Source organism: Chionomys nivalis, chromosome 4, assembly GCF_950005125.1.
Source record: "Chionomys nivalis chromosome 4, mChiNiv1.1, whole genome shotgun sequence".
Lineage (NCBI taxonomy): Eukaryota > Metazoa > Chordata > Mammalia > Rodentia > Cricetidae > Chionomys > Chionomys nivalis.
The window spans coordinates 53517845-53537755 of NC_080089.1; the positions used below are offsets into that span (position 1 = coordinate 53517845).

The following is a 19911-nucleotide window of genomic DNA, read 5'->3' on the forward strand; positions in this document are numbered from 1 at the left end:
TGGGGACCCGCCCCAGCCCGCCTTGGGGCTCCTGGCAAGGTGTGGCCCCAGGTACCTCTGACCTACATGGCATAGGACCCAGGTTATGGCTCTTACATAAGCGGGGTGGGAAGCAGGACAGGGACTTGCCAGTGCAGTACTAGAGACGGCTTGTTGACTGCGATCCCTAACAGCCTTGGAGAAATTACTCCTACTACCGGGCCATGGCAGAGCCCACCCTGGGGGCCTCTGGGGCTGGGCCAGAAGATTGACTTGTTTGTTCAGTTTGGTTTTGTGGGGGTCCATTTTTATGGTTTCTAAGTACACATACCTTGTCAGATGGGCTGGGCTGGGCTGGGCTTCCTGTATCCACTGTCCCACCTTGTAATGTCAATGTTATTAATATCCCCATTTTCCAGATGAGCGAATGGGGGCCCAGAGAGTGCTAGACTTGCTCCACATTACACAGCCAGCAAGAGGCAGAGCCAGCGTGTTTAAACTGGCTCTCCACATCTGGCTCTGTAGCCAGGATGCCAGGACACAGGTTTATCTGGCATTGCAACACAAATTCAACCATTCCATCCAACCTATCTCAGACAACCCTCATCCACGGACCTTGCCTCGGGTTTCTAAAGCCACCCTCCACCCCACTCCCCACAACACTAGTGAGTTTGCAGCTGCCATGGCTTCTTTAGTACCCTCTAAAACTAGGAGAACCTCTGCCCACCTCTCCTTCCGGGTTCTTAGATTTCTCTGTTTCTTGTCCCTTTTGAGAAATTCACCCATATCTTCATCTTTAATTATCCCCTGGGAGCTAAACTCCAAACCCCAAACTGTTCCCAGGCCGAGACGAGAGGCTAGAGGCACCCCAGCCAGCATGAGGGGAGATTTCAAATCCTAGTTTAACTCACATGCAGGGCACAGAGACAGCAATGGGGACAGGGGCTTGTTGGGAGGTCCTCTACTGACTTGGGTGACAGAGAGCTACCAGCACCCCATCTTCTCCTGAGCAGCTTCTTTCCCAAGTGGCCCCTGCCCACTGCTCCACCCTGGGACACCCAGGCCATTTCACCCTTCACTCTGAAACCTGGTGATGAGCCATTTTGAGAGTCTTCTAGCCGGGCAGAGGTGGCGCACGCCATTAATCCCAGCACTTGGGGGGCAGAGGCAGGTGGATCTCTGTGACTGCGAGGCCAGCCTGGTCTACAAGAGCTAGTTTCAGAAGAGGCCTCAAAGCTACAGAGAAACCCTGTCTCGAAAAAAGAACCTTCTAGAAATCCACTGCTCATTCCATCTATTGGCTTCTGCAATCAGAAGCACTCTTCCTATTTGAGAAGCTGTGTGACCCCAGAAATCCAGGCCCAGTCATATGAAAGGCTTTCAGACTTTCCTCCCACCAGGAGAGGTGATGAGAGAGTTCCCCTCTTCTCCCCAGTGCTGGCTGAGTAGCGGCTTCATGCTTGGGATCGGCACTGGGAAGGGAAGAGGTGGTCGTACTGGCGGAGGGGGAGGGGTGGTAACATCTACACTTGAAGGCAAAGGTAGCCTCACCCCTAAGTATCCAGCCTCTCTGGATGGCTGGATATAGTTTCCAAATTGATGAGGTTCAGGGACTTGGGAAATATGTAAGCCCCTTTCCAATTCTTTGAAAAACCCATCAGCAGGCCTCCTCCTCCTGAGCCCTGCTCCTCCAAGAACTCCGAGAGGGACCCCCTCCTGTCACACTTCTTCCTGGAGCTGGCTAGCTAGTCCAGGCATTCAGTTAGCATTTGAGGGTTAGCAATCGCTAGGAAACTGAAATGTGAACTCAGTCCTTACTCCCAGAGTTGGAAATAATCTCTCCCTGTCCCAGTGATTGATAGCTTCTGCGGGGGGGTGGGGGAGGGTGTCCTTCTTCCTACCCCAGAGTTGATTTGATGCCTTCTGTGTCAGGTGGCACATGGGGTGGGCATGCATGTATTCAAGGCTACTGGTTGGTGAGGGGCATCATCAGTGCCGAGACCGTTGAGGAGGGCAAAGGTAAGATTATTTCATGTGAAGCCATGGGGATAGGGCAGGGGAAGCTACTATGGGTAATAGATATAGACTGTGGACCATCTGGTCTTAGCTCCCAGTTCATGGGTGGGGCCTTGGGCCAAAGTAAAGATCTGCCGGGTATATGAAGTCTCTAGAAAAGCATTAGGGTAAGGTATTCATGATCTAGCATATGCTCAGAGCCCCCAGAAGGAACAGATTGGAGCAGAGATCGTGGGGCCCTTGACTGACTGAATCCCAACAGGAGTGTGTTGTTTACTGAGGGACCTCACCCACAACAATTCCTCCTCCCTAAGTCTTGGCTCCCATCTTGATGGGTGGGGCAGCCATCTAGCCAGTTTACTCTTAACCCAGCTGGCAGTACCTAGACTGAGTGTTCAACCTTGGCAAACCAAATCCCATTGTCCGCATAAGGAAATAAATATACCAATCATCAAGTTCTATGACAGTCTCTCAAAGGAGTTGGCTAGCAAATTGGTCAAGCCCAAGGCAGAGTTCTCTGGACACTAATCTTTGAATTTTTGCCTTGAATGTGTGACTTCAGAAAACTCCTGGCTCTTCTCTGGTACTCCATATTCTGAGATGTCACAGATAAAGGACCTCCCAGTTTCAAGACTGTGTTTGACAATCAAGGGCCTGCGCTAGAAGTCTGCCATTCTAAAGAGATAAGGCTACGCGTTTGCATGTTGCCAGGATCCCATGCCTGAGAGTGCAGGGGAAAATATACAGGAATAAGAATGGTACATGCTCTTGACTTTCCTGTACAGGTACATACTGGATGTGGTGCAATGCTTTCCATGTTTCCCGTCTGTGTGGAAACGTCCATCCTCACAACAGCTCAGCGAAATACTGCTGCTGTCGGAATCTTACAGATGAAGAAACACACTCAGACATAGACTTCAGAGAGGTGGGCTCAGAGCACATGTCCTTAGTCAGCCAGATATCCTGGAAGTGCTGGGCCCTCCAGGTGATTGGAGTGGGACAGGGTAGGGACAAGAAGGCCAGTAGGGAATGGGACATCTCAGCATATTCTGTCCCCATCCCAACTGTGCATCAAATATCAGGGCTTTGACAAGTGTTGTGGACGATAAGAAAGGTCAGAATTCAAGTTCTGAAATCCTAATGAAGCCACCTTCTTTTTTCCTCAACTCCCAATTTTATTTATTTGTTTATTTATTTATTTATTTGTGTGTAGAGGTCAGAAAACAGGCTGAACGGGTTGTTTGAACATTTGCAGGGGTTGGTTCTCTTGTTCTACTATGTGGACTCAAGGGATCAAACTTAGGTTTTCAGGCATGGCTGCAAATGCCTCAGCCCTGAACCACCTCTTACGTGGCATCAAGGATACAACTGGTAGGTCTGATGATCACAGGGGAGGCAGTGTGAAGCTCAAAGTTGACAGAGTTCTAGCCCAAAAATGGCTTGAAAACCACTGACTGCCATTTTTATTTGAAGTGCTGCAGGCATGTTTCTGACTGTGTTCTTTTTCCCCTTGGGGCCTTGGCTGCCCCAGCTACAGAATAGGACTGGAGTAGATAGGTAGGTTGTAAATCCCAGCTCTGGTCAAAGAGGAGTCTCTGCTTCTCTCCCAGGGATATGAGAGGAGAGAAACACACTGCTTGGTCCTTCAGCCCTAGATCCTCACTGTGCAGAGAAGACTTCCACCAGGCCACCCAGGTGTGTGCCAATGACAGTGCTGCTCTGGGGACACACCGGCCAAAGAAGAGAGACGTGACACACGACCACAGTCTGTACTTCTTGGGCCTTGGCTGGCAAGGGGCTCTGCTGTGGGGTGGTTGGAGTGTCACAGCAGCAGAAGGGAATCTGGAAGATGCCAGATAATGTTCCAGCTACTTTACAGGACTTGCTCATTTTGCTGTCTTGACCGAATGTGGCCCCATCTTATGAGGAAATGGAAGTACAATAAGAGGAAGTGATGGAGGAAGGTCATTGGCTAATAAAGAAACTGCCTTGGCCCATTTGATAGGTCAGTCTTTAGGTGGGTGGAGTAAACAGAACAGAATGCTGGGAGGAAGAGGAAGTGAGCTTAGATGCCATGCAGCTGCTTCCCAGGGCAGATGCGATGAAGCTCCGACCCAGGATGGACGTAGGCTAGAATCTTCCCAGTAAGCGCACCTTGGGGTGCTACACACATTAATAGAAATGGGTAATCAAGATGTAAGAATTAGCCATTGAGAAACTGGAGCTAATGGGCCAGGCAGTGTTTAAATGAATACAATTTGTGTGTTGTTATTTCGGGGCATAAGCTAGCCAGGCAGCCGGGAGCCAGGCGGCAGGAATGCAGCCTGCTGCTCCTACTACAAGGAAGTAAATCCCTGAGAGTCATGCAGCTAGTGATGGGGTCATCTGGGACCCAGTTGAGCTGACTCCAGAGTTCACGTTTTTGTTTTTATTTTTATTTTGTTTTCTGGTGTTGGGAATAGAATAAAGCTGAATAATTCACTTGTGCATGCTGGGTAATCTCTGCCCTGAGCTATATACCCTGGCATCAACTCCACGAAGCCTCCAGTTCCATTCTATGTCTTAGTAACATGGGATTTCCTAGAAACAACTGACCCAGAACAGCAGACAGGGTGGCTAAGGAACGGGCTTATTGTGTTTGCATTTGTAGAGTCTTCAAGCTAACATAGTCTTAATCCTTCTAACATCATAAAATTGACCATTCAGCCAAGAAAGACTAGACATCTGAAAATATGCACAATCAAGGGGGAAGGACAGGGACAGAAACAACCCCTGGTCTGACACAGATATAGAAGTGAAGATACCAGGGCTTTGTAGCAGTTATTAAGACAAGCTGGAGAATTAAAGAGGGAAAAAAGTAGTCACCATTTATTGTGTGCATTTCTGTCTGTCTGTCTTTCTGTCTGTCCGTCAGTCAGTCTGTCTGGATATATGTATGATGTGTATACATTTTGTGCTGATCGCTGGGTGTCTGTATGTATGTGCTGGGATATTTGTGGGTACATGCTTGTGTGGGCCCATGTAGAGGGGTCTCCCCTTGTGCTGGTGCCTCACTGTTTTGTGGACACATTGACAAGTGTAGGGGAGTAAAACTCAGAAACGAGTTCCAGTTTCTTGTAAGTCCGCAGCGAACCAAGTTCTTTCCAGTAAGCTGAGGTGGCTGAGGAAGATGGAGGCAAAGCTCTTCCCCTGCCAGCCACAAAACAGAAGTTCAAAAGGAAGCAAACTAATATACATTATTTGACCTAATTCAATGTGAATTCAATTACTTAATGAAAAGCTAAGTCTGTAAAAACACTGGAAGAAGTAAATCTTATAACTGTGACATAGGCAAAGATTTCTCACACACGGCACTGAAGATATAAACAATGAAAGAAAAGGTAAGTTGGTTGTGAGCAAAATTAGAACTATATCTGAACTTCAGGGGACACAATCAAGAACCTGAAAAGTTAACCCAGAAAGTTAGAGGAACTACTTCTAAATCAGATGGTGGTAAAGAGAGTTGTGTTTAGAATATGTAAACGAACACTTATCACTCAATAATGGACAATATTGACAAAGGGGAATTGAAAAGACATCTCTCTGAAGAAGACAATAGGTTCTTTAGCGGTTACTCAACATCTCAGTCATCGGGACACACAAATAAAAACCATATGAAGTAACAGCTTACACCTGCCAGGGTTGTGGCAATCCCCAAAGTTAAGGAAGTTGGCAATGGTATGGAAACGCTGGAGCCCTTGCAACTGCTCAGAGGATAGTTTCTTCTAGCTTCTCGAAGATTATCTGTTGAGCTGGGTATGGGGTGCACTCCTTTAACCCCCAAATCTGGAAGACTGAGGCAGGCAGATCTCTGAATTTGAGAATAGCTTAGTCTACATAGAAAGTTCTAGGCTAGCCAAGGGTACATAATGACACCCTGTCTCAAACAGGAAAATAAAATTTTAAAAGGTTATGAAATGATTTCATATGACCTAACAACTCCCTCATAGGCATATACCCAGGAGAAATGAAAATAGATGTTGACACCAAAATTGAACATGGATATTCACAGCCTGACGAATATAACACCCACGTGCCCATCAATGGATGAGGGGTAAGCAAGTTGTGACATATAAAGAATTATTAATTAGGCATAAAAGAAATGAAAAGCTACCACACCTTTAATCTGACACTTGGGAGGCTGTGGTTAGAGAATTGCTTTGAGCTCAAAGCCAGCCTGGGTGGCACAGTGAGACCCTGTCTCAGCCCCCCTCACGCACAAACACACAGACAGAAGGAGACAATAATACACGCTACATGATGAGCGAGCCAGGAAAACACAACTGCTAAGAGATCTCTCACAATAGGCTGTACGTCAGGTTGTTTCAACAGGATGTCTCAGCAGACAAACCAGCGGTTTCCTCAGATTAAAGGCATCGGAATGCTGATGGGTGCAGGCAAAGACAATATTTTAAAAGAAATGGAGGGTTGAGGAGGAGGACGCACTAACAAAAGGAAGAAGGCAGAAGTGACTGGCCACTTGCCATGGAAGCCATAAAGATCAGAGATAGATGTCAGTATGGCTATAGCAAATCCTTGGATGCAAGCCAGAATTTTCTTCACCTTTAAAAGGAAGGTAAAATAATGGCATTTTTTTCTGCAAATGAAAGATGGAAGTATTTCTTACAAAAACTGCTGTAATAGGTTGAAATCATGTTTGCAAATTCTTTTTCGAGATTGGGTCTCCCTGTGTAGCCCAGCCTGGCTTGAACTCACAATCCTCACGCCTCATCCTCCTGAGTGCTGGAAGTATGAGCACGTGTCACCATGCTTGGCCATCCTGCACATTCTCAACACCGCTTCCATCAGCTGGTGAAGTCTGATTAATCCCACCCACACCCCTTAATAAGTGCTAGCCCAATGCCTGGCTCCTAACATTGTAGGGAAGTGCCTAGCTTCCAAGGCTGGGTCAGAAAAAGCAAAGTCTCCACCTGACTCTCAAAGTAGGTGATTGTGGATCCCTGACCCATCATGTCAGAAATCTACCTACCTCGAAGGCATGTTGATGACATCATTCAGGGAAGACACACAGAAATAGATATATCCTGTAGAGTCCTAGAACACTTGGCATACTGAGTGTCCCCAGTACAGGCTCCAGACATGTGAGCCATGACTCTCAAACATCCCTAGTAGCCCTGCTGACCCACCACCACGTTGTGAGGACACTCAAGTAGCTCACAGAGAGGGCCATTGGCAAAGACCTAAGGTCTCCAGCCAATGCCATATAATAACACACATCCTTATCACTGGAAATTTGTGAATATGGCTTTACTTTTACTTTACTTTTGGTAGGTGGGGTATGGATATGATTAAGGAGATCAGGACAGAGAGAATATCTTGCGTTACCAAGAGAACTCGAAATACAATCACATATGTTCTGAAGGAGGTTACAGCAGTTCAAGATATTGTTGATGGTAGTGTGACATACATCAAATAAAACAAGAACCCAAATGACCCTAGGCAGAATGGAGAATAAACACATTGTGGTAGCCACACAAGGAAGCAGAGATGTGCTTGACAATCTAAGAATAAACAATGTACTACAGAAACACTTAATGACATGGAAGGCCTCTCAGGCACAAAATGTGACAAGAGCCAGGCACAGAAGGGCACAATCTGTGTGAAGGGACTTACACACATGATGTTCAAGAATGGCTAGAGAAACGGGTGGACGTGAAGGATTTACTGGAATGATGAGTATTTTCCATATTCCAGTTGGGTTGTTGATCGTAAGGTGTGCACACTGAAGTCATCACCTATAGGTCAGTATGTTTCATGGTAGGAAACATTTGCCTCCATTAATAAAACCCCATCCACCTACTCAACTCTTCAGACGGACATTCTGCAAGTGGAAGCTTGGAGAGCCAGGCCTAGATGTCTCTCCTGTGATCGTGGCCTTTAGAGTTTCCCAGCTCTCTGTAAGCATCTTCCACACAAGCCTCTGTAGGAGCCACAACAAGGAATCCAGGAGACTATTCTTCTCTTTTAATTAACTACTTTAATTTGTTAATTTTTAAAATGAATTTATTCCTTGGTGATTTCATATATATAATACATTCTGGCCACAGTCACCACCTACCCTAGCTTATCCCCATTCCTTGCCCCAAGTCTCTCTTCTCATCAGGTGCTCCCCCCCCCCACTATCATTCTTTAGAGGTTTATGTTTATTACTTTTAATCAAGTGAGCATTGGAGTGGATCACACACGTACCAGTGCCGTGGAGGCCAGAAACTGCAGTTACGCTGTGGACAGGGAACTGAGCTAGAACCTCTGCAGGAACAGATGAGCTCTTAACCACTGAGCCATCACTCCAGCCCCGCACTGTCATGAATTTGGTTTTGTGGTCCACGGAGTTTAGGCAGGGCTGCATGCACGGACACGGACATGTCGCCACTAAAGACAGTGGAGGACCACTAAGGACAGTGACTCCCACTCCTGCAACAACAGTCAGCTGCCAATCACGCCTGGAGGAGGGGCCAGACCCCCCCATGGGCTCCTTTCTCATCATCAGGGCCATTAATACCTGGAGGAGGGGCCAGACCCCATGGGCCCCGCCCTCATCATCAGCTGCCAATAACACCTGGAGGAGGGGCCAGACCCCATAGGTACCGCCCTCATCATCAACTGCCAATAACACCTGGAGGAGGGGCCAGACCCCATGGGCCCCGCCCTCAGCCATGACTGCATGTTGATGGGTTCAGTCCTGTGCAGGTCCTCCCAGTTCATGAGCGTGGCAAGCACTCAATACCTAGAGGATAGCGTTCCACAGTCCCACAGCCTCACTGTCTGGTCCTTCCATCCTTTCTGCAACACGGGGGTCTCTTGAAGGATTGGGTGTGTAACAGAACTCTCTCTTTCCACCGCTGTCCTTTACAGAGGTGATGAAATTAAGTAACAAATCCTCCTTCCCCAGAGGGATTCAAGTTAGAGTAGACTGAAGTAAATTGATTCTGTGTTGGTGTAGTAACCGAATGGGTAAGACTATGACCTGAAAGAACACATCGGCCTGGGAGGGCATATGTCATTTAAAAGGGTTTACCTGGGGACACAGCAATTAACTTGGGTTCCAATCCTTGGCTCTGAGCCAGCTTGGCCTCTGCTGCTCCTGGCTAACAATCGACAGCACTGCAAGGACCCAGAGCTGACGTGGGCTAGTCTGGAGATACCCAGATTGGATTTCATATATCTGGGACCAGGCCCAGTTGGCCTCAGGGACTCTGAGTTTCCAGATAGGTCCTGCCCTTTGGATACTCTGACACCAACACCTTGACTTCCTGTGGCCATTATAGTCCCAACTCTGCCCTGTGCCCACTGGCCTTGAACACCAAGGTCCTTCCCATCCTTTCCTCTTTCCCCAATGAAATTCTGCTTACCTTTCAGGTCTCAGATTTTTGTTTGTTTGTTTGTTTGTTTGTTTGGTGTTTTTAGACAGGGTTTCTCTGTAGCTTTGGAGCTGTCCTAGAACTAGCTCTTGTAGATCAGGATGGCCTCGAACTTACAGAGAGCTGCCTGCCTCTGCCTCCCTAGTGCTGGGATTAAAGGCATGTGCCACCACCGCCAAGCTCAGGTCTCAGGTTTAAAGACTCCTTTAGTCCCCACGACAAAGTCAGATCTCTATTATATTACCTCTATTTCTTTTTTAATTACCAATTTTAAAAAACATTTTATTATGATAAAATAAATATAGCCTAACAGTTAACATTTTTACCATTTGAAGTGTATAATTCTCTGGCCCTGGATATATTTTCCTTTCTTTTCTTTCACTACATTAAAAAAAATATTTGTGTGTTTGGGGGGGTGTACATGTGCGGGTCAGAGGGTAACTTGCAGTAGTTGGTCTCTTGGGTTCTGGGGATTGAACTCAAATTGTTAGATTTGGTGGCAGGCAGCTCTTCTGGCTAAGCCATCTCACCAGCCCCCCTCCCCGCCACACACACACACACAGAGGCACACACACATGCACACACATATGCGCACACACATGCACATACACACACGTACACAAACAGATGCACACATGTACACACACATGCCCACGCACACATACAAACACATGCACACACATGCATGTACACAAACACACACATGTACACACACATGCACACATAAGCACACACATGCACGTATACACATGCACACATGCACATATGCACGTACATGCACACACACACACACTAGCATTTTTCTTCACACATTTTAAAATTCCTTTTTGATACCTATCATTAAACTGTAAGTTTAATGACTCATGGCATAATTATTTATTAATGTTTGCCTTCTTGGCTGGTGTGTAAACTCCTTAAGGCAGAGGCTTGCTTTGTAGTCTATGGCATTCTCTTGTGTTAAGTGCAATTCCTGGAGATCTGACAATAAGTAATGTTGAGTTATGAATGGACATATTATAGAACAGAGGAAAACAATTGAAATATCAAAGCACGAGGAAAAGAAAGAGCAGCCACACTTCTGTACTATGCGAAGTGGGCAGTGGGAGTCGGGAGAATCTCCAGAACTGGAAGGCTCTGTATGTTCCCAATGCCAAGGACACTTATGCCTTTGGTAACATTTCCCTGTGGTTGTTCCTCTTAGGCCATCATGCTACTGAGATAGATTGACCCCTCCCTGCCACCATTGGCAAGCTTTATCTGTGAGGACAGCATCTCTTGCCTAGCTTGCTGCAGTATCCTGGACTGTCTTCCATCATGGGCTCTCGGGGGTGGGAGGTGTTCCTCTCCATACCTGGCTTCTGTCAGGCAGAGCTAAGACAGTAGCAGGCCGCTCAGGGTGGGTGTGGGCAGTTCAGAGCCAGCAATCCTACGACCAATTTTCTGCTTCACTTCCCCTGGCTACCTCACATTTAGTCCCTTTGTGGCCACCACCAGAGCCATTCCTTACTTGCCATAGACTGCCAACCGCCACCAGTGGCTTTGGCTTGGAAGGATGAAGGGATGCAGCCACCTGTCTCCTCCTCCTCTCTGGTTGCCCTAGGCCTGCTCATCACAAGTAGAACACATCAGACTCTTTAAGACCATGAGTTAGCCTGGCCCCAGCCTGGTGGTCTGATGACCACTTCTGCACAAACACACTGCCTCTGCTACCACCCTGGGGCCATAGCCTTTCAAACCTGAGGCCAGTTGTCCCCTTCTCAAGGACTTCCTTCCATTGGGGTGTTTCTCCCAGACCTGGGACTTGATATGACTGAGACCTAATGGCTCAGGGCATGCTCAGTAAAGCCTCCGGTAGATGGCATACTCTACAGCCTCAGTCTCGAGAGGTACACCAGTTCTAGGCACCCCTTGGCTGCCTGATACCTGTTTCTCTACTGCCAGCCAACCCTTCTGCAGTATGAGGGAGGAAAGAGGAAGCAAGGGTCTCTCAACTTATGGGAGGTTTCTGGAACCACCCTTACCACAGGAGCAGCTGTCCCTGGCCACAGATATGGAGCTTTGGTGACTCCAGTAAGGAACCAATGATCTTTCCTCGTAGCTACACTGCAAGGCTGCTGGGGTACCTTGGCCTGCCCTGCCAGACAGATGGGAAAACTGAGGCTCAGAGAGGGTATGTCTTGCCTTGAGTCATAGAGTAAGTCAGGAGTAGAGCCTGACCAGAGCCCAAGCCATGAGTTTTGCAGCCTGCTGCTGAGATGCCCTGGCCACTGCCCTGGGGTTTGTGTGTCTGTGGTGTGTGAGCCTGCAGCCCTGAAGACGTTGTCAAACATGATCAAGGTCAAGGGAAGTCAGGCCGTTCATCTTCAGTTGCACAGAGGGAAACACTAAAAATCAGAGAAGTTCAACAACTTATCCCAAGTTGCTCAGTGAGAAAGCGGTGGAGTCCTTGTCTGTCCTGCAAGCCCTGAGCCTGTGCTCGCTCCCATAACAGAGTCCTTCCCTGCCAAGGCTGGAGACGGCCCCCAGGTTTGACCACCTCAGTATCATCAGTGGAGCAGACCCAAGGCCTATCAGCTCAGGTGCCCAACTTTCCCCCTGATGGCCAAGTCCCTGTCAATATGGACCTGACATACGGACTTCAGCAAAAACTGGGCTTACTGACCCTACTCACCCTTCATTTAGTGGGACAGGGGACTTTGAAAACCAGAAGACACTGTTCTTCATTTTTCAAGGTCTGAGCTTCCCAGGCATCTATGAGCATCACTTGGGATGCTGTGCTAGCTCCTGCTCTCTCGTACCCAGAGCCTCCAGGGCCCAGGCCTTTCTGTGCCAACAGCCCATGTCCAAGGCTACAACTGTTCCCCTATACTTGCATCCCCTACAGGGGGGAGGGTACTGCTTGTGGGTGATGAATTTGTTCCAAGTACCTTAAGGGACAGATTAACACATCCTCCCATCCACCCTACCTTTCTTTCTGCACAGCCCTTATGAGGACAGTGGCCATGTTCTTGGAACTCATATCCTTGCAGGATCTGCACTTACTACCAAGGGCTCAGACCTTGGCACTTAGCCTTGAGCTACCCTGTATACAATCCAGCCACTTAGCACACTGCTGGGCCTGAGCCCTTGTCTTCCTCTATTCTGTGTTCTGCCTATTTCTTTCCTTCATGGGGCATAGATGCAGTTCCTCCAAATCAGTGGCTTTGGACAACTTCAGCCACTGGTCATGTACTGACAAAGAGGGCCAGAGACTTGCCAAGGTCATTCAGCAGGCTGGGGCTGGGATCATGAGCACTTCCCTGAACTTATTGGTCATTGACCCCCATATGCTATGTGCCACTTCACCCACCAACCCGGAGAGACAGAGGGACATGCCTGTTGACTGAAACTGTTTTTAATGGCAGTGTAACTAGTTCCTCAATCAAGCCTCTATGGCTACCAGAAAAACAGACACATTAAATGGCATTCCAAAGGACAAGCGTCCCTAACTCGTTCCTTTTCCATCACAGAGATCTGGTAAAGAAACCAAGGCTCAGAAAGATAAATCGCTTGCCCGGGCCCTGTAACAGAATGAACTCGGCTGGGCCTCAAGCTCCATGTGCTGAGACCTGACTTGGACTCACCTGGTTTGGGAGTTGTTTTGGGTGGTCCCCACGGCACCTTGCTGCTGGGCATCTCTGCTGTCGGGCATGTTGGAGTCCCTGGTCAGGCAGCAGTATCCTGCTTCAGGACCGCGTGGCATCCGCTGTGGGCATTCACCAAAGACAGCGCTGTTCAGCGCCGGTCTCCCACAGTGAGAGGTTGGCCTTGAGTGGGGCAGTGGGGGCGGGCATGGGGCAGGGGTAGGCGGTGCCTGGATTGACCCAGAGGGCCCCATTTCCTCTCTTTTCTCAGAAGCTCAGGATGTCCCTAGACAGTGAAGTTGCTCAGGACGAAAACTTTCCTTTTCTTCCTGGTTTCGCTGTACTCAAGATGAGGAGAATTTCAATGAAGCCAGACTCCATTTTTATGCAAATCGACCCCGGTTCTTCCAGAAGGTCTAGCCAATGGGCTTAGGACTTCTAGGCCCCCAGAAAACCTCCTCACTGTCTTTAAAGGGACACTTTGGAGCAAATGAGTGTTCCCAGCACAAATCCAGACCCTGAACCGGAGATGACTGCTAGTCCCAATGCCCGTTCTGAAGCCTCAGCCTCAAGAGATGAATGTAACCCAAGTGGGTTTGCCGGGAGTCCCCTGGCTCCAGATCCGTACTGGACGCTGCAGGAAAGCCCTCCTGCTCTCAAGGAGTACAGTATTGGGGGAGGGTAATGGGGGGGGGGACTACTTCATAGCGCACAGAAGTATCTGCACTAAAGCAGGCATGAGTGGGAACCCCAAAATGGGGCCATTCAGGGACACCTAAACACAAGCAAGGATTTGCCCCTTTCGTTAAAGGAGGAAAAGCTAGTTGGCAGGCAGCCACAAGCAGGCATTTCTCCTAATACCAGAAAGCTTCCTATAAGGTGAACTGTATTGTTTATTACTACAGCTGCTATAACAAAAACCCTGTAATCCAGATGGCTTAGAGCAGCAGAAATGCATTCTCTCCTAGTTCAGGAAGTTGGGGCCTGAAATGCAGATGTGAAGGGACCACACCCCCTCCAAAGCTCACAGGAACACTGCTGGCTTCTGTGCTAGTTTCTGCAGCTCTCCGCTCCTGCTCATCTTCCTCGGCTTTGAGACGCAGCATCTGTAACCCCTCTACTTTCCCCGGGCTGTCTTGCCCTGTCTATCTATACCTCATTCCATATAAGAGCACCAAACAGCAGGCCAGGGCCCATCACAATCCTATCCGAGTTCATCTTAGCCGATTACACCTGCTTACACCCCATTTCCAAAGAAGCCTCCTCTTTGAAGCTCTGGCTGGACATTAATTTGGCAAACATAAAGTTTAACTCAGTGCAGATTGTATACAGGAGGTGTTGGCAGGCGTTCCTATTGTTACTGGGAGAAATCAGGGCTCCCTTTGTGGGTCTGTAGTTTGATAAGAGAATTTAGGAACAGACACAGAAAAAAAAGCTTGAGAACAATTTTCTTAAAATTTGAGAGAAAAACAACCTGGCAGGTGGTACACGGAACCTCTTTCAGAAGAATAGGCGATCCGGCTGAGGCTCGGCTCTACAGATAATAAAGGTTACAAGGTTATCAACATATCCACTCCCAGCCTTCGGGATGGAAAATAGGCATACACATCCCTCTTTTTGAAGAGAAAAGCCTGTGTGTTTAACAGTTCTGGATTCTTTATTGCTATCTGTGAGCCCATGGAGCTGGTGCCTTCTACAGGGTACCAGATTCCAGGCCCTTGTGTCCTGAGACAAAAGATTGCACCAGGGACATGTGGCTAGAAATAGCTATAGAAACCAATTACTAAGAAGAAAAAACTAAGTGGCACACGCCTTTAATCCCAGCACCCGGGAGGCAGAGACAGGCAGATCTCTGTGAATTCAAGGTCAACCTGGTCTACAGAGTGAGTTCCAGGACAGCAAGGCTACGCAGAGAAATCCTGTCTCAAAAAGTCAAAGAAGAAGGAAGAGGATAAGGAGAAGAAGAGAAAGAGGAGGAAGAGGAAGAAAAGGAGAAGGAAGAGGAGGAGGAGGAAGAGGAGGAGGAGGAGGAGGAGGAGGAGGAGGAGGAGGAGGAGGAGGAGGAGGAGGGAAATTGTCTCAAGAATAAGAGTGGACTAGTGAGCTGAAAGGAGAAGCTCCAAAAGCATTGGACCAGAAGGAATAGCCTTCATAATATGTTTATATAGCACCCAACTTTTTTGTGTTTGTGTATCATGGGTTTTTCTGGTGTGTGATGTGTGCATGTTTTATTAGATGAAGCCCAGGTATTTCCCTGTCAACTAGTTTTTTCCATATTGTAACCTTGGTGTAGCTTTTTGTGATCTTTACTCTGCTGTCACACTAAGAAATGTCCCTAAGAAGATCACTGAGTCTGCTAGTCATAGGTGGTGCTATCCTAACTGAGGAAGTCAGGTGACTAAGAAACACTGGACTGTCCCCCCAAACAATTCAGGGCATGGACCACATTCACCCAAAGCTGCTTCCATAGTAAAGTTGAGGGTAAAGTTGAGGGAGGGTATGTTGGGCAGGAGGCCCAAGTCTTTTTTTTATTATGTATTTATTTTTTTTATTTTTGAGACAGAGTTTCTCCGTAGCTTTTTTGGTTTCTGTCCTGGAACTAGCTTTTGTAGACCAGGTTGGCCTCGAACTCACAGAGATCCGCCTGCCTCTGCCTCCTGAGTGCTGGGATTAAAGGCGTGTGCCACCACCGCCCGGCGAGGCCCAAGTCTTTAACTCTGACCTGGTCCCTATATCTCCCTGGGCCTCAGTTTGAACTATTTAGATCATGAGGTGATAGTCTGGAGGCTGGCCATCAAAGACTGCCAGCTCCAAATGGGGAGAGCTTTGCCAGGGGCCTGATTGGCTGTGCTGAGGGGAGGGGTGGCGTCATAGTCAGTAATATCATTGTGCCCCCATTATGAGGGAACTGAACCAGAAGGGAGAAGAAGATAAGAAATTGTTGTTCAAGATGAAAGTTGGGAAAGGCTAGACATGAGTGACCTGGGGAAGGGGTAGCGGACCTGGGTGGATCTGGAAAAGAAACCTAAGGGTGGAAGGACCCTGGGAAGTGACACGGCCCTAAAATGCCTATCAAAGGCCACAGAGGAACACCAGGGGCAACAGGACCAGGCAGTCCTGTGTCCCAGAGAAGGCAGTGGCTTGTATCTTAGCCCCTGTGAAGGGAGGGTTGGTGGCCTGCCAACAGAAGCTGATAACTGGCTCTCAAAAGGGTAGATGTCTCCACACAAAGTCCATGCTGGGACACAGAGACGAGAACACCAGGGAGTGGGAGAGGCTGCTCTAGCCGCACTGGAAAATGGCAATTTAGTTTCCTCTTGCAAAATAAGTACAGCCCCCATGGTGGTTATTCTGTCTGGTCCCTCTGTCCACTTTCCTGGCTGCTGCCCAAGAGGAGGAGGGCTCATCCTGGGAGTCTCCACCAATGTCCTCTGGTCTCTAGGTAAACTCGGCCAATTCGGGGTGGCAACAGCAGAAGGGACAGTGGTCGGAAGAGTGTGTGTTATCAGTGGAGTATGAAGCTGTGCCTGTGGGGGGGTGTGCAGGAGTGGAGGGGTTTGAGAGGGTCAGGGGGTGTCTGGTATCTTCTATTTCTTTCTGCCGTATTCCTCTAAAGTTCACTGATGCAGCTAGGCTGGCTGGCCAGCAAGTCCCAGCCACCCTCTCCTTTCTGCTCTGCCCCCACATTACTGGGGTTACAGGATAGGCTTTTTCATCAGGTCTCGGGATTTGAACTCAGGACCTCATGCTTGTGCAGCAAGCACCCTTGCCCACTTAGTTGTTTCCTCAAGCCTGCCTTTGGAATTTTGATATCTCTCCCTCCTTCTCTCTCTCTCTCTTTCCTTCCTTCCCTCCCTCCCTCCCTCCCTCCCTCCCTCCCTCCCTCCCTCCCTCCCTCCCTCTCTCCCTCCCTGTGGCTACTCTTTTGGCTGCAGAGAAGTCCTTGTCCTTGTAGCTAGATACAACTCTCACTGTGTGTGAAGCTCCTCCCTGGCTCCGGGTAGGAGAGAGGTCCCCCAACCATAGGCCTTCACAGAGATCCGCATCTGAACCACAGGGACAGTTTGATGCTACCCAAACCTGAGCTCAACTCCTGGTTCTTCTACTTAGGAACTGACTGATCCTGACCAAGGTGTTCCATCACTCCTAGTCTAAGCAGCCGCTACGAAGGTGGGCTAGTACCACTATGTTGTGAATCTCTAGGTGAGGAATGAGTTGAGTGGTTGGGAAGACATCAGTGGGAAAGATGCTCTGAGGTTCTGTGTGCTGTAATTCATTTAAAAATGCCCCCGAAGGGAAGCCATGCCATGCAAAAAAGGCTCACATGGGAGGTTTGTTGGGAGAGAAGAGAGAAGGGGCAGAGAGGGGGGCAGAGACTGGTCCCTGGGGATTAGAGTGGCAGAAGAAAAAGAGGGGTAGGGGAAGAGACAGGAGGTGGGCAAGGCCCACCTTTTAAAAGGGAATGGAGCAAATGTGCACAGGGGTTACTCTTAAGGCTGCAGATGAGGACATATTCTGTAAGGACCCCAAGGGCAGGCCAGTACAAATGCCTGAATACTAACACCGTGACACACATAAAATAGAATAAATATTAAACTACACCAAAAAACTAAAAAAATATCTTTACTAAGCTGAGTTCTTATTTTTGGTTTAAAATCTTGCTTGACTAAATTCATCAGTTGTCATTCTAAAGTCAGCAGCGAGTGGATAACAGCCCGTGGACCCCGTCTGCTTTTAAAATATTTATTTTTATTTTATGTGTATGAGTGTTTGTCTGCATGTTAGAAGTATATGGATCTCCTGAATGCAGTGTCTGGCTACAGTCCATTGGGTGTACGAGTTAACCCCAAAAGCTTCTAAGTAAAAAAAAAAATCAAAGCAAAGGCTTCCTTCTAAAGTCCAGTTTCTGTAAATGAGTTCTCTGTGGTTCTCACCACCTACTTTTTGGTCCTTTACCCTCCATACTGGACCACACGTCGGGTTATTTTACCTGTGAAGTGTTTTCTAAATGTTGCCATGATTGTGTGTCTTGAATTCCTACTCAGTGTGTTTATGATTTAAGATCACAAGGCAACTGATCAATTTTACAAGTATTCATTTTACAAAGTACATGAAGATGGTCACTTAATCAACACCATCACCTGGCTATTGTTATAGAAGAAAGTACTGTAAAAAATTTTTGGTCTTTGTAAACATCTTTAAATGCACGTTAAAAATTGAGCATAATTCATCCTTTTGGAAACTTAGAATGTAAGTAATGGATACCCAGAGTGCATTTTTAATTCTTTTATTTGTGTGTGTGTGTGTGTGTATTTGAGTGCACACACACACATTGTGGTTTGAATGAGAATGGCCCCCATAGGCTTATATCTTTGAATGTCTGTTTTCTAGTTGGTGGACTGAATGCCTACGAGGTGTGGGCTTGGAGGAGGTGTGTCACTGGAGCGGGGAGACTTTGAGTTTCAAAAGCCCATGCCAGACATCTTAAATGGAATCACCAAAATTCCAAAAGCCCCAACAAAACTAGACATCTCTCACCACCAAACGAAACCTCCAGTGCCAGGAATGAGTTACCTCTAACTGACCTGTTGGCCGAAGGGGCCCCACGGAACCCCTAAACAGCCCTGGCTACTGCCGAGGCTACTGGTTACTCTCTACAAACTGTTGGCAAGTCCCTATTGCTGAAGACCTAACTCACTGAACATGGAGACGTCAAGCTGAAGCTTGCCTACCCCTACTGACGAGCATTTGTGATACTAGAAGGTCCTGTACACTACCAGAGGAGAAAGGGAAACACAAACCCTGTGAACTACAGTGGTGGCCAGTCTGCAAGACTTACTGGTGTAATAGTGGTGCAGTCGCTGTGAGAGCAACCACTGTCGGGTTGGCATTAAGGTTCACTCCATGAGAGGGAATCTACGCTTGACGCTGCTCTGGTGGCTGAAACTATTTAGACCTGAGACTAATTAGGGAAAACAAATACTGAAATTTGAAAAATGAATTGGAAGTTACGCCCTGGCAGTGCTGAAGCATGCATGGGCAGCTCGTATATGGCGGTTCTGTTGATCTGTCCATGTTGGGTCTCATGGTCTAAGTTGATGAGGACAACTGACTAGGTCTCTTCCTCAAGAGGGCACCAGATCTCATGACAGATGGTTGTGAGCCACCATGTAGTTGCTGGGAATTGAACTTAGAACCTCTGGAAGAGCAGGTGGTGCTCTTAACCACTGAGCCAAGGGATGTAGCAACAAAATGGCTCCTAATGACTTTCTGCTGTACTCATGGTTCTGTGTCTTGCTCAGCCACCGTCATGGAAGTTTTCTTCTGCACAGATGCGAAGTTACACAAATACCCACAACTGGACAGTGTACAGAGAGTGAGAGACCTGGAACACCACTCGGTCCTGAATAGGACGCCTCCATCAAAACCCTCCCATCAGGGCTCAGAGAACTCTGGAGAAGAGGAAGTAGAAAGACTGTTAAGAGCCTGTGGGGATGGACTTCGCCAAGGAAATGAGGCCTTCTAGACCCAACAGGACTGAAGCACACATGAACTCAGAAACCGGCAGCACACACGGGACCCCACAGGTCTCAGTAGGATTTTTTGGAGGGGTTTGTTTATTTGTTTGTTTCATAAAGCTTTGTCAGGGCTTTTTCTTTAACCTTACAGACCTTTTGTTTATATATTATGATTTCCAGGTTTGATTTTATAGGTTTTCTGTGTGTGCAAATGTGTGTGTATCTGAGTCTGTGTTTTCTGTATTTTTTTCTTTAGCTCATTTTCCCCCTCTGCTTTGCTCTATTCTGGTTTATTTTTATTTGCTCTTCTTTTACTTACTTATTTATTTATTTATTAGATTCCTGTTTGTTTTC

At 47.7% G+C, this 19911-nt stretch overlaps 1 protein-coding gene across 1 annotated transcript in view; it reads right to left on the reverse strand.

The window, feature by feature from the left end:
- Acsbg1 (acyl-CoA synthetase bubblegum family member 1) overlaps positions 1–13295 on the reverse strand; it is a 61295-nt gene extending 48000 nt beyond the window's left edge. The window contains exon 1 of the mRNA XM_057767602.1: positions 13040–13295. Within this exon, the coding sequence (XP_057623585.1) occupies positions 13040–13293 (254 nt within the window). The 5' untranslated portion in view covers positions 13294–13295. The remainder of the gene's footprint in view (positions 1–13039) is intronic.
- Between the last annotated feature and the right edge of the window lie 6616 nt (positions 13296–19911).